The 14,468-nt window shown below is 37.0% G+C and overlaps 1 protein-coding gene across 2 annotated transcripts; it reads right to left on the reverse strand.

Annotated features, from left to right (window-relative positions):
• Positions 1-400: 400 nt before the first annotated feature.
• On the reverse strand, positions 401-14,050 carry pkd2 (polycystic kidney disease 2). Of its 2 annotated transcripts, none has more exons than XM_015005059.2 (15): positions 13,160-14,050; positions 11,631-11,744; positions 10,639-10,772; positions 9,605-9,852; positions 9,273-9,497; positions 6,342-6,570; positions 6,090-6,260; positions 5,095-5,276; positions 4,880-5,000; positions 4,707-4,805; positions 3,750-3,871; positions 3,546-3,663; positions 2,899-3,059; positions 2,139-2,286; positions 401-1,058 (listed from the first exon to the last, which is right to left on the reverse strand). In XM_015005059.2, the coding sequence occupies exons 1-15, from the start codon at positions 13,566-13,568 to the stop codon at positions 861-863; spliced, it is 2,679 nt and encodes an 892-aa protein (XP_014860545.2). In that variant the 5' UTR covers positions 13,569-14,050; the 3' UTR covers positions 401-860. The 2 variants fall into 2 exon arrangements, with proteins under 2 accessions (XP_014860545.2, XP_014860544.2); XM_015005058.2 differs by having other exon boundaries at positions 2,899-3,062; positions 13,160-14,021.
• Positions 14,051-14,468: the final 418 nt, after the last annotated feature.

Below are 14,468 nucleotides of genomic sequence, written 5' to 3' on the forward strand. Positions count from 1 at the left end.
TGTTTTGATGATTTTGATGATGGAACTCCACAAAATGTAACATTTGTTACTGGTTTCTAATTAGTGACTGTATTGTGTTTTTATGACTTTTTATTTTTGTGTTCTTATGATGTAAAGGACTTTCATCCGCCTTGTTGCTGAAATGTGCTGTACAAATAAACTTGATTGATTTATTGAAAACACAAGAATAAAGTCATAATATTGGACGAGAACGAAGAGATATTGTGAGAATAAAGTTGTAATAATACGATAAAAATAGTCATAATACGAGAGTAAAGTCGTATGACAGTCCATCACATAGAGGAGATAAAAATTATATGATTAGCTTCTAAACTCCAGATTGAATCATTCCAAAGAAATAAATGTTATGAGATGGTTGAACAAGAAAATAAAAATCAGACATTTTTAATATTAAGATTTATTTGGCAAAACAGATTCAAAACAAAGAGATTGTCAATCAAGAGAGATTTTAAGGCAATAAAAATAAATGCACAGGCTTCCTGTGAACACTGTTCGCACTCCAAGTTGAAGTTTGTTTTAAGTTACAATATGTATCATAATGAAATCATAAGCTGATTAACTCAAACTTAGGTGATGAGCAGAGGCTGAGTAAATATGACGTGTTGTGTGGCCGCAGCGTTAAAAAGCAGGTGGGTATTTTCCATACACAGAATAAGCCTGCAGTTAGACTTCATCATCTTCTCTCATCAGGATAAAGCTTTTTGATTGGACAGATTCTGTCTCTAGCAAATTAAACACCTTCAGGAGCAAATTTTCTCTGAAAAATCTCCATGTTTTTGTTTTTTTTTTCCCAGTAGTGTCTTTTCCGGATAGGGGATAATTCTGAACATGTCGGGTGTTTAGACGTGGACGGCTCCGTTTGAGCTGGCATCGAGGCCGTCCGTGGACAGGGAGGACGGAGGACGGGCCCGCGGGCCGACCGGAGTGTGGCTGACCTGCGAACCCAAGTCGTCTGACTCCCAGCGCTCCAGTTCCTCCCTCACCAGTCGCTCCGTCTGCTCCCTGTGGACGTCCGTGTCGCGGCCCAAACGCTCGTCCTGAAAGACAGAAAAATTATCCATTAAGTAGGGCTGAAACGATTAATCAAATTAATCATGATTAGCTGACTATTGGAATAATTGTCTGTAATAATTAGCCTGTAAATATATTCTACACAGAACTCCTCAAGTTGCAGTTTTAGCTTCAAGTGGTTCAAATTCTGCAAAAAGTCTATTAGGTAGGGCTGAATCAATTATTAATCAATTATTAATCATGATTAATCAATTACTGAAATAATCGTCAACTAATTTAGTTATCAATTAATCATTAATTAGCAGTAAACAGGCTCAAAAGAGTCAATTTTCTGAGAGAAGAGCTCACTCAAAGCTGTAATTAAACCAAAAAATATGCAAAAATGTAAACATTTGCACTTAAGATTAAAAAAGCTCCATGTCTGTAATTATGTCCTACTCAGGACTCCTAAAGTGGCAGTTCTAGCTTCACCTGGTTCAATTCCTGTTAAAAAAAAAAAAAAAACTGAGTACAGCTAGAACGATTAATCACGATTAATTGTTTATTGAAATAATCCTCAACTAATTTAGTAATTGGTTAATTGTTAACTGAAATGTATAGACTCAAAAAAAGGACATTTGCTGAAAGAACAGAACACATACAGCTGTAAAAACAGGAGCTGAATTGTTTATTTACTTGTATATTTTAATTATTTTTAACATTTTAGAAATAGGATTAAGTGATTAAATAAAAAATCTGCAGAATGTGCCAGTTTTTGAAAAATCCAATTACTTAATTAATCAATTACAAAAATAATCATTAGCTGCAGCTGTACTATGAAGTTGTATATTTTCTATAAGACATTTATACGTTTCAGGAAAATAAATTAAAAACTGAATTGAAAGTTTACAAAACAGCCAAGTAAGGCAGTGTTTCAGAATTTATCCAGAAAAAATTATTTAAGGGAATCTAAGAGTGCAAAACGTTTACAGTTAGCAAAAATGCTAAAAAAAAATTTAGCTCTGCTATCATTAGCTTAAGATTTGTTTGTCGAAAAGTTTGTTTTTTAGGGCTATTTTTCTAAAATGAGGAGCCTGAAGTATCCAACACAATCTGGTGCTTCTCACCTCCATGACTCTGTCCAGCAGCCGGCCCAACACGTCTCTTCTTTTCAGCTTAGCTCGCTCCATTCCCTCCAGCTTCACTATGACAGCGTCGATCTTTGACACGATGCTGCCGAAGGAGTGCTCCATCTGGTCCACTCGCCTCACCAGCCTAGAAAACCCAAAGGATCCAGATTCAGTTTGTGTTTTTATGAAACGGCATCAATACTCAATCTGATGGTTTTAGTTTTAGGAAACAAGTTTGTCACCATCGATACCAATCAGTAACGGAGTACCTCAGGGCTATGTTGTTAGATGACTCCCACTTGGTCAAATCATCTTCTCATATGCGTCTAAATTACATTTCTATGCAGATGACACAAATTTATTTCAACTCTAAAGACCGATTTAAAGCCTGAATGTGTGAAATTCTTCTTTAAATCTCTTTGATCTGGTTCCAAAAGAACTGAGAACCTTTTGGAGGCGATCCTTCTGTCGTTCAGTCGAAGGTTTGCAGTCTTGCTTTCATCTCTGGTTTGTCTACTGATTCTTCACTAAATTCACGTTTTTTTCCCCCCCAGAAAACCAACTCTGGACTCCCTCAAGAATGCCTTCTTTAGGGTTGAAACGATTAATCAGATTAATCACAATTAATCAATTATTGAAATAATCATCAACTAATTTAGCAATGGATTGATCATTAACCGGAGTATAAAGCCATTTGCTTAAAGAACAACGTTACTCAGAGCAGCGTTTAAGCCAGCGGGCGGACTGATCTGCATACACTTGAAACTCTTCGTATGAGACGCCGCCTGAGCTGCTGCCGCGCCGACGGGAACTGTGACCCGAGTCTTCGTCATCGTCCTCCTCCGAGTCGTCCTGCGTGCGAGGGAAGCTGCGCCCGCTGCTGGGTCGGGTCAGTGAATTTCGCTCCAGCTCCAAGTCCTCCTAGCATATGAGCAGAAACACACTGAGTGTCTGCACGACAAAAAACAGAAGAATCTTACCAGGTACTTCTGGACTGGTTTCTGCTGCAAATACACTTAAAATGAGACAAACTAACTTACCAGTAACTATTCAGTAAGATATAGGAACTTGTTTTAAGTCAAGTAATTCCTTACTGTTGATGAAAAACTACCAGTAATGTCATTGGCAGATTATTTCACTTATATCATGGGAAAATGTCTTGTTATAAGTGAAATAATCTCCTAATGGAACAAGTATTTTAACAATCCAAGGAATTATTTACTTCAGCCCAGCTCCTTTGTCTTTCTGAAAAGTTACTTGTTAGTGTTTTCTAATTTCAAGTGTAATAAGATATTAACACTTGAAACAAGAGCAAAACTACTTGATAAGATTTTGTGTTTTTGCAGTGTGCAGCTGTTGTTTTTCCTCATCCCAAAGGAAGCAGGCGTTCGCTTCGTCACTCACTCTCTCTTTCTCCAAGTCGTCTCTCATCTGCTGGTGTTCATGCTCCGTCAGTTCCGGGTCGCCGACTTGATCGTATTTAGCAAAGATGGCCTGAATCTCTGCGTCTGTGTGGCCCTTTCTGAACCAGATAAAAACACAGACCACATGAGTGACAAGCTGTATGCATGCAGAAACTAGCGTCACTGATGTGAGGCTCTCAGTCACCCTTTAAGATCCTGACGCAGCTCATCAAAGTTCATTTTACTGCTCGCTTGTTGCAAACCACTGGAGATTTTGTCCACCGGTGTTTTCTTCAGTCTTAACTTCATCAAAGCTTTGTTGCAGCCCTGCAGGGAGGAATCGAACTGAATTACAACTTTAAATAATTACATCTTTAAATAAACACGCTCATACGGTTGATTTGGAACAAGTCCCACTGGCTTACACTGCATGCTTTTTTGTAGTTTGTAACTTTCCATTAACCTCCTTTTCATCTTCAGTATTCAGCATTTCAGTCATTAGCTGTCCATTGACCATATAATTGCACAAACTGGAATTATGAAATTAAATTTGCTTAATGGAAGCATGTCAATTTTGAAAAGACTAACATTTGTTGGTGCTAATATGAAATGCTTTTTCAGCTGTATCGAAATTATTGTATTCTGCAAAACTGCAAAGGAAACATTTTTTCGCATCACACAAGTCACATAATCAACAACAGGATGTTACTACTGGTGGAAATGACAAAAATGACAGGAAGTGGTTGTTTTTTAATGACTTATTAAATTCACGTGTGAATTTAACTAGGTTTCTTATTTAGTGGAAACACCGCAATCATAAAATTATGTTTTTTTCAACATTAGTGGAATATCAACAAAGTTATGCAGACATTTGTAGTGGAAACACAGATAATGTTCTCATTATCTGTCACTCTGTGTCATATTTAGTTTATTAGTATTGCTGTAAAGGTCTTGCCATATCTGTTGATTCCTTTGAATGTATTATTTATTTCAGTATTTTTTTACCTTTTCATACACAAGTAAAAAACAAACAGAAACCCACAATTCCGGAAAAACAAGACAAAAATCGTGACAAAACTAATACAAAATACTGTATCTTGCATTTATGCTAGAAACAGGGACTTAAAATAAAACGAGATAAATATGCATTTTAGTTTGATACCTTCTTGATGAGGTCAGTCATTTCCATCTCACACCTCTGCTGGGACATGTCTGCCTTCACCTCAGAGTAGGTGTCATTGATGATAGCCAGGAACATGTTCTGTACGGACAAAAATGTTTTGGTTCTGTCGCTCTCACAGTAATACGTTAAAGCCATGTGCAAGCTTCACTTACCATTAATATAAAGAAAATAAAGAAGACAAATGTTGTAAAATAAACAGGTCCAAGCACTGGGTTTGCCTCCTCAATCTCTGAGAAGTCGAAGTCTCCCAGAATGATGCGGAACTGAGTGAATCTATGCAAAACACAAAACATCAGACCTAAATAAAACACAAACGTGTCTCAAATGAAATGCTGCTGGATTTGTGAGATGAAACTGTTTTTCTTACACGCTGGCTTGGAAAGTGCTGAAATCATTGACTTGTGTCCCAAACACCAAGTAGGCGAGCTGCGCATACGCCAGGAAGATGATGAAGAACATGATGGCGAACCCGGTGAGGTCTTTGGCACAGCGGGACATCGTGGTGGACAGCTGACTCATGGTCTTATTGAAGTTGATGAACTTAAACAGCTGGTGGAGGTGAAGAACGGGACGTTAGAATAAGGAAAGCACAGATCAACCTTTTTCACTTCCAATACCGATATCTGTGGTTTGGTATGTCAGCCAATACAGATCCGATACAGAAAAACAGAGTTGAATTAACTTAAAATGTTTCTGTTTTTTAAATACAGACATAAATTCACAGACTTACAAATTTATTTGATAACTCTGCACACTTAAACAAATAGCTTACGTTTAGTCAAACATGTAATAACAAAACAACTTTAATGTGTTCAGACACAAAACAGCCAATCTAAAATAAAAAATAAAGAAAATGGAAAAAACAAAAGGTTCAGAAGATGCAATTAGGTATTCTAATTAAAATAAATAAGACATGCAGCAAAAAAAAAAATTCAAAATTCCTAATGCAGGGGATTTTGAATATGCCCAAAACTCAATTTTAGTCTGCTTAATATTTTTGTAAATTTATATTTTGAATAGTTGTTTTTAATAAAGAAAATGCCAGGTAGCTAAGCTGGCCTCAGAATTCAAATTTCAGAATTTTTTGCACAAACCTATTTTTGTTTAAATATAAACTGATGGAATTTGATGCAGTATGGATCCTTAAAATTGTTTTAAATAAATATCAGATTAGTTTACACTGTATTTCTTCTAGTTTCACAGTTTAAACAAAATCAGACACACATTGTCACCAATACTCAATCTCTAACCTTTTTTTTATAAATATGGGGACTGGTACTGCTACTCATATCAGATGGGTGTATCTCCAGTTAATATGGGCATTTTTAGAGTAAAGCTGAATTGCAGGAGGAGGATTTGTACCTTGACCCAGGAGAAAAACACAATAACAGCTGCCAGGTTGTTGAACTGGGCCTGGAGGCTGGCCAGAGGCTCAAAGCTGGGGTGAGCCATGTAGTTCTCCAACAAGCCGCTCAGCAAGTTTCGGGCCATGGCTGTTCTGGTTATGTTCATAATAATGGCCACAACACTCAACTACAATGAAAATAAAATAATACAATTGGATTAATATGATTTCAACTGGATTAACTGTTAAGATGAACCTTTGATACGAACCACAACGATCAGAATGTCAAGGCAGTTCCACATGCTCTTGAAGTAGTGCAGCCGGTGGATGTGGATTTCCAGAACTTCCTCCACAACGTAGTAGAGGATGAAGAGGCAGAAGGCCACCTCACACACGCCCACAAAGAAGTCCCAGCTGGACACGTATCGGATCAGACGCACCGTCTGGAAGTGCCAGGAGGTCACAGCCCCCCCGGTGGCAGGGAACTCCACCAGCAACCTGATGGACCCGGACATGCAGGTTCATTTCATGTTGGATAACTCTAGCACATTGCAAACCACAAAATCTACTTTTGGTCCAGTTTCTAGTGCAAATATCTCACTAAACTTAAAGTAAGACGAAACTAACCTATAAGTAACTTTTCAACAAGATATATGAGCTTTTTTTAAGTCAATAATTCCTTAATATTGATGAAACGTGTTGGTTGCATTTTCAGATTCACTTATAATATGGGAAAAATATTTAGTTATAAGTGAAAATAATCTGCCAATGGAACAAAAACTTTTCATCAATTTTAAGGATCTATTGACTTCACATGAGCTTCTATATGTTGCTGAACATAAATCAGATCAAATCAAATTTTATTTGTATACCACATTTCAGCAGCAAGGCATTTCAAAGTGCTTTACATCATAACAAACACAAAAACACAAAGTCATGCAACATAGAATCAACAATCAAAACATTACATTAAGTCAAGTGCCATCACTAAATTTGTAATTGATTACGTTTCGAATACAACTCTAAACAGGTGGGTTTTTAGTCGAGATTTAAAGGCACTCAGTGTTTCAGTTGTTTTACAGTTTTCTGGACGTTGGTTCCAGATTTATGGTGCATATAAGCTGAATGTATTAGTAAGTTAGTTTTATCTTAGTGTACTAATAGACTTGCACTAGACTCTAGTCCAGACCAATAACACTTGGTAAGACTTTGCGTTTTTATAAGTACAAATAAACTTGATTGATTGATTGATTGATTGATTGATTGATTGATTGATTGATTGATTGATTGATTGATTGATTGATTGATTGATAGATAGGCCTGGACAATATAACTGAAAAACGTATCATGAAATAAGCATTTCAATCAGCAATGAGTGAGTCGCTACATAACCAAAGACTGAGTGAGTCGCTAGGTAACCAAAGACTGAGTGAGTCGCTAGGTAACCAAAGAATGAGTGAGTCACTAGGTAACCAAAGAATGAGTGAGTCGCTAGGTAACCAAAGAATGAGTGAGTCACTAGGTAACCAAAGAATGAGTGAGTCGCTAGGTAACCAAAGAATGAGTGAGTCATTACGTAACCAAAGAATGAGTGAGTCGCTACTTAACCAAAGAATGAGTGAGTCGCTACTTAACCAAAGAATGAGTGAGTCGCTAGGTAACCAAAGAATGAGTGAGTCATTACGTAACCAAAGAATGAGTGAGTCGCTACTTAACCAAAGACTGAGTGAGTCGCTACTTAACCAAAGACTGAGTGAGTCATTACGTAACCAAAGAATGAGTGAGTCGCTACTTAACCAAAGACTGAGTGAGTCATTACGTAACCAAAGAATGAGTGAGTCATTACGTAACCAAAGAATGAGTGAGTCGCTACTTAACCAAAGAATGAGTGAGTCGCTACTTAACCAAAGACTGAGTGAGTCGCTACTTAACCAAAGAATGAGTGAGTCGCTAGGTAACCAAAGACTGAGTGAGTCGCTACTTAACCAAAGACTGAGTGAGTCACTAGGTAACCAAAGACTGAGTGAGTCGCTAGGTAACCAAAGAATGAGTGAGTCGCTAGGTAACCAAAGACTGAGTGAGTCGCTACTTAACCAAAGACTGAGTGAGTCGCTACTTAACCAAAGAATGAGTGAGTCGCTAGGTAACCAAAGACTGAGTGAGTCGCTACTTAACCAAAGACTGAGTGAGTCGCTACTTAACCAAAGAATGAGTGAGTCGCTAGGTAACCAAAGACTGAGTGAGTCGCTAGGTAACCAAAGAATGAGTGAGTCGCTACTTAACCAAAGAATGAGTGAGTCGCTAGGTAACCAAAGAATGAGTGAGTCACTACGTAACCAAAGAATGAGTGAGTCGCTACTTAACCAAAGAATGAGTGAGTCGCTAGGTAACCAAAGAATGAGTGAGTCACTAGGTAACCAAAGAATGAGTGAGTCGCTACTTAACCAAAGAATGAGTGAGTCATTACGTAACCAAAGAATGAGTGAGTCATTACGTAACCAAAGAATGAGTGTCATTACGTAACCAAAGAATGAGTGAGTCATTACGTAACCAAAGAATGAGTGAGTCGCTAGGTAACCAAAGAATGAGTGAGTCGCTAGGTAACCAAAGAATGAGTGAGTCATTACGTAACCAAAGAATGAGAGTCATTACGTAACCAAAGAATGAGTGAGTCGCTAGGTAACCAAAGAATGAGTGAGTCATTACGTAACCAAAGAATGAGAGTCATTACGTAACCAAAGAATGAGTGAGTCGCTAGGTAACCAAAGAATGAGTGAGTCATTACGTAACCAAAGAATGAGAGTCATTACGTAACCAAAGAATGAGTGAGTCGCTAGGTAACCAAAGAATGAGTGAGTCATTACGTAACCAAAGAATGAGAGTCATTACGTAACCAAAGAATGAGTGAGTCGCTAGGTAACCAAAGAATGAGTGAGTTAGGTGATGCCACCAACTTTGCTTAGCTTGCTTTATTCATTTCTCTGCCTACATCTCCCAGAATGCTATGCAGTTCTGGATCAAAGTTCACTAAATATTCTGTATTCCAAATACTACATGAGGATTATTATTGATTGGAAAAAGGATTATATCTTTGCATGTCTAACTGACAGATCACCTGTCTGCAGCACTCTCAAGCTGAAATTTGGACGATTCTGATCAGCTTTCTCTGTGTATCTCTAGTTCAGACTGATGACTGTTACCTGGCAATGCAGAAAAGATTTATATTTCCATTGTAGACTGAGAAGTCAAGGAAGACTGCTCTGGTGCCTCTGTCCAGCCACAGGTGGTCTTTCAGGAACTGCAGACGGTTGGCTGACTCCTCTTTTGTTCGAGACAAGTCCTGGTAGTAGCCTCCACCTCCATACTTAGACACCTGCCCCCAGTAACTGCTGCTATTCATCTCACTCTCTGTGGTGTACACCCACCTGCCACACATCCAGAAAAAAAAAAACATTTAGGACACAGTCATGCATTCAAAAGTCTAAATTTACACAGATTTTTAATTTTAGTGCAGTATTTTGCATTAACTAACGCTGTTCCATTGTTTGGACCAAAGGGGGCGGTGTCCTCGTTGCTGGGGGTGTATATGTTGTAGCAGTCCTGAACCTCATCCCTCAGGTCCTCGTGGACAGAGCAGGACTCATTGCGAACCTTGACCTGCCGGAGCCGGGGGACGCCGAGGAGGAGGTTCTCATAGAAGATGAAGCTCTGATTCTCTGGCAGACTGTTGTTGTACCAAACGTCCCAGTACATCCCACCGAGGAATGGCCCCTGTGTGAACTGGAAGGGCAAAATAACCTGGTTTTTAATGCACAGCGTGTCAGAAAGGGAAGTTTAGATGTAAAACTTGGTGGAAAAACGTTTACTTTTTTATTAAACAACAATAAAACAATAAAAATGAAATGTAAAATATAAAGACAATTAAATTAAATAACATTTAAAATAGAAATGAGAAAAAAAAAATTTAATAACAAATAAACAAAAATATCTGTAAACATAAAATTCAAAATAAGATGAAAACATAAAAAATAGAAAATGATTTAATTAAAAAGTACCATTTTCATTTATTTATTTATTTAATTAGAAGAATAAATTAAAAAATATGTAAAAACTCTAAAATAATTAAAACAACAAAATAAAAATTCAAATATGGAAAAATATGTGATTATTTAAGTAAAAAAATAATACATTTAAAAATATATATATATATATAATTTATTTTAAAAAGATAAAATAAAAAAATAAAACACAATTTAAAACATAATGTAAAAAGATTCATTTATTTAATTATAGAAAATTAAAAACGTATAAAAATTAAAATAAAATAGAAAATGACAAGATAAAAAATTAAAGTATCGTTTTTAAAACTTGAAAAAACATTTATTTAATTATAAAGAGTAGAAAAAAATTAAAACTCTAAAAATAAAATAAATTAAAAAGATGACTTTACTTTAAAGAAAAAACATTACTGAACATACATTTAAAAGTATGGAGAAACATTTATTTATTGCATTACTAAAGAATAAAGATATAAAGGAATGAAATTAAATAAATGATTAAAAAAACCTTCCAGAAGTCCTTCATGGTGGAGAGGCTCCTAAACGTAGTTTGGTCCCCGGGAGACAGCGGCGTGTCCAGGAACAGCTGAGACATAACTTTGGTGTAATAGTACATGTTGGAGTTCACCATCCCATACGTCACTGCAGAGCCCGATCCAGAAAAACAGCAGTGATGGCACAAGTTAGCATGTTATTAATCACATTAGCTTCACACACCTGGAATCAAAACAAAGGACATTTTCTTCCAGTTTTAGGTTTTTATGTTTTCAGACGGAACAAAAACAAAACATGAAAAACATCAGGGAAGAAAATTATGTGGCAATATTGAACAAATGTCATATCATGCAAAGGCAAATACTAAAGAAATGTAAACTTCTGATTCTGAAGACGTCAATTAATAAATCTAAAATATACTCCCTCTTTCATTTTTGCTGCATTTAGTAAATAGAAATAATTTTGGTAATCCTAATTTAGCTACAAGCTTGGTCTGAATTAACTTCAGACAGGGAGAAAAAATGGTGCTTGTGTCTCTTTATTTGCTGTATGTAAAGTTCTGGTTTCAAACTGAGTAAAATCTAGAATCTAAGCTTTGATGCAGTGCAAGTCTGACAGCAGCGTTCAGTCGGAGGAAACTAAATGGTCCAGTTCTGCCACAAAATCATTTCCTGATCCACCCAAAACCACAGAGTGAGACTTTTTCGCTGCAGTAAAATGAAAAAAAGGAACTTTAGCATTAGCTTTTTATTCACACATCATTCACCAAAGATATTTTTCCCCGTCTAATAACTAAGTACTTTGGTTTTTGCACTGTTGTTGAAATTGAATCCTCCTGAAAAATGTTGGAAACTGGATAAATTCCTGCCAAACTCATTAGAGTAACAGCTGGAAAACTGTTGGGGGGTTTTCAGCTTCAAGGGCAGAGCCTGGTTTTAAGAAGCCTAAGAGAGGAATCTCTGCAGCAAAGTTTGAAATTTGAAAGGTTTTGTGTTGTCTACTTACAAACGCAAACAGTGATGAGGAAGCCGACATATGTGAGCATTTCCCTCAAGACGTTTCTGAGGTAGCGTTCTCTGCTGCTGTCGCTGTCCTCCATCAGCTCAGTTCCCCACAGAACTGCAGAGGAGGCGATTAAAACGTACATCACCACATAACACAGAATAATATGTAATATGTTGTGCTTTAACATATTATTGTAAAGCTTCAGGTTTCCAAAAATATGATTATTACACCACAGATTTAGCACTTTACTCTCAACACACCTTGAGTAAATCACTATTGGCACCTTGGTAAAATAAAAATTTTGTCTATTATAGTTGACAAAGACTAATAAAAAAACCAACTGAAACTGAGAAAGCATTTTCGTTAACTGAAATAAATAAACTATGCAATAAATAGTTGCATAATGCGTCAGTTACTTTTCGAACTGACGCATTTCGAAAAGTAACTAAAATATACTGAAATGATAGATGCAATATCCTACGTTTTTGTTTACTACTTAGTAGCCTTGTGAACTAATGTGATTTTTTTTTCTTCCCTCCCTCCCCCCCACACAAATCGTTTACGCCACTGTCGGCCAAAAAAAAGGCAATGCAAACGTTGATATAAAACACCAGAGTCAGTTGGTTGTTCAACAATAACTCCATATACAAACTAATAAAAACTAGCAAACACACTCTAATTAAAACTAACTGAATGAGGTGGATTAGCAGTGCTTGCTAACAATTAATGTTGTCATCTAGGACATTTGACATATTGTCTCTGTTTCCTGGATATTGAGCTGTTAGCATGTTGCGAAGGTAATTGGACTGTCATACAGCAACAGTCTTCAGAGGCTTCTGGATTCATTGCAACACTGACTGCTACTGGATATTGTTCCTACCAACAGCATCACCATCCAGATACTTGGATGAAATAAGTTATGCCAAAATTTAATTTCCCTTTGGGAAAAATAAACTAATTTTGAACTGAATTGAATTTTAATATTCCAACTTAAAAGACTTGAAATATTTTTGTAATGTGCCTTGAGATGACAATTGTTGTGATTTAATGCTATATAAATAAAATGAATTGAATTGAACTGTCAAAATACCAGAGGAAGCATACAAAAAGCAACTAAAAGATATTTATTTGCTGTAACACCAACAAAGAAATTTTAATTAAATACTTGGAATGGTGTAAATATTCTTAAGAAGCCAGTTTTATTACAATATAATAAAATGTATGCTACTTTTACATTCATCTGTTATATTTTCAGACATGCCTGCCTCCTTTCTAGTTAGAAATAACTTGTTGGTTAAATTAAAAAAGAATATATAAGAAAATGCAATGGCAAATAACAATGGAGCCTCTGGTTGCATCATAAAAAACACTTACAGAGATAACAGTTGGCATTTCCGATGTTTTAAACTGCAGTATGAATGTTAAAATAACAAGAAGATCTTTAGAAACTTTAAATCTCATTTTCAACAGCTTAAACATTTTTTAAGCTGCAGAAAATGTTCCTTATTTAAAAGTTCATCATGACTTACTTCTGATTTTCTGCAGAATCTGCTTCAAACAGCTGCGGTGCTCACGTCTGTCCTGCTGCCGAGCGTTTATGGTGGGGGTCGGGGTCGGGTAGAGTCCTCCTCGGGGCATCTGGGCGCTGCTGCCCCCGCGGTTGTAGCTGCTGCTGCTGCTGCCGCTGGAGGCCGTGGACACCGATCTTCTCCCGGGACTCGCTTGAGGCCAGTCCGCCTCCATGATCTCTTCCTCCGGCTCGAACACAGGGTTGTCGCGGCTCCAGGCTTGCCTGGACGGTGGAGACGGGGTGCCTATCACCCCTCCGAGACCCAGGTCTTGGTGCTGGATGTTCTCCATTTCTATGCCCTCGCTGGAGTCCGGTCCTTGGGCCGTCCTGCCGGACTGGCTCTGGGGTCTGACTCGAGACGAACTCATGGTGGACCGGTTAGCTGCTCCGAACGGTTCCGACCATCGGGAAGTGAACGGTTATCCCCCAAAACGAGGATAAAAATCTAAAACTACAAGGACTGATAAATTAGGAGTATTTGATATAAAATTAAGCAATTTAGTTATAAAATATACTGATTATTAGACGAGTTTAAGTAAAGTATTTTACAATAAAGACTTTACATCGCTGCTGGTCCAGTAAGAACCGTTTGAAAACTTTCTTCAACCCAGTCTCAGAGAAACAACATATTTGGTTTAAAATAGTTCCCAAAAAGTGGATAAAGTAGTTAAATAGAACCGCGAAACTGATCCCAATAATTAAAAAGTCGTATTTAAGTGAAAAAGCGAAGATGTTTTTCTTGTCCCGGACCAGCCATCTTGTTCTTGGACGTTCCCCCAAAATTTCTCCTCTTTTTTTCCTCCTCTCCTTCGTCCCGGACTCAGATTTCACATTAAGTCATGGCGTCGCAGAGGAGGATGGAAAAACTCTCAGCGGAAAAGCCTTTTTTAATATGTTATCCGTTTAAAACATCTGGAAGTAATAACTACAGTATTGTATGATTATTTATCCCGTCTATGAACGTTGAGCTGTTTTTTGGATCTTGCGGGCCAAAATACTGTTAAAAAAAGGAATAAAAATCAAATGCATTTACATTCTTCCGGATTTTCTTGTATAAGTTTAAAACTACTTTGAAATTTGGTTAAAAAGATACATCCTTAACATCTGTTTTGGTTAGATGTTGCCCTGGTAACAGGCTCATTTCAATGATAACGTTAAAGCAGTGGCGTTCAAACTGTCAATTGAAATTCAGTTCATGTCAGAAATACTTTAAAAATTCAATATCAAAACTCATTTCATTGATATATCCTCAAAGAGTCATTGTGGGT

This window comes from Poecilia mexicana, unplaced genomic scaffold (assembly GCF_051168715.1).
Source record: "Poecilia mexicana isolate PSO_F unplaced genomic scaffold, ASM5116871v1 scaffold_1, whole genome shotgun sequence".
Classification (NCBI taxonomy): Eukaryota; Metazoa; Chordata; class Actinopteri; order Cyprinodontiformes; family Poeciliidae; genus Poecilia; species Poecilia mexicana.

Excerpts from the sequence above, each read along its gene's own strand:
- pkd2 (XM_015005058.2), bottom strand. The coding sequence starts at position 13,568 with ATGAGTTCGTCTCGAGTCAGACCCCAGAGCCAGTCCGGCAGGACGGCC. Across the intron at positions 9,853-10,638 it reads CCATGAAGGACTTCTGGAAG|TTCACACAGGGGCCATTCCT; the intron begins GTTTTTTTAATC and ends TTGCCCTTCCAG. Across the intron at positions 4,806-4,879 it reads TTATTTTCTTTATATTAATG|AACATGTTCCTGGCTATCAT; the intron begins GTAAGTGAAGCT and ends TTGTCCGTACAG.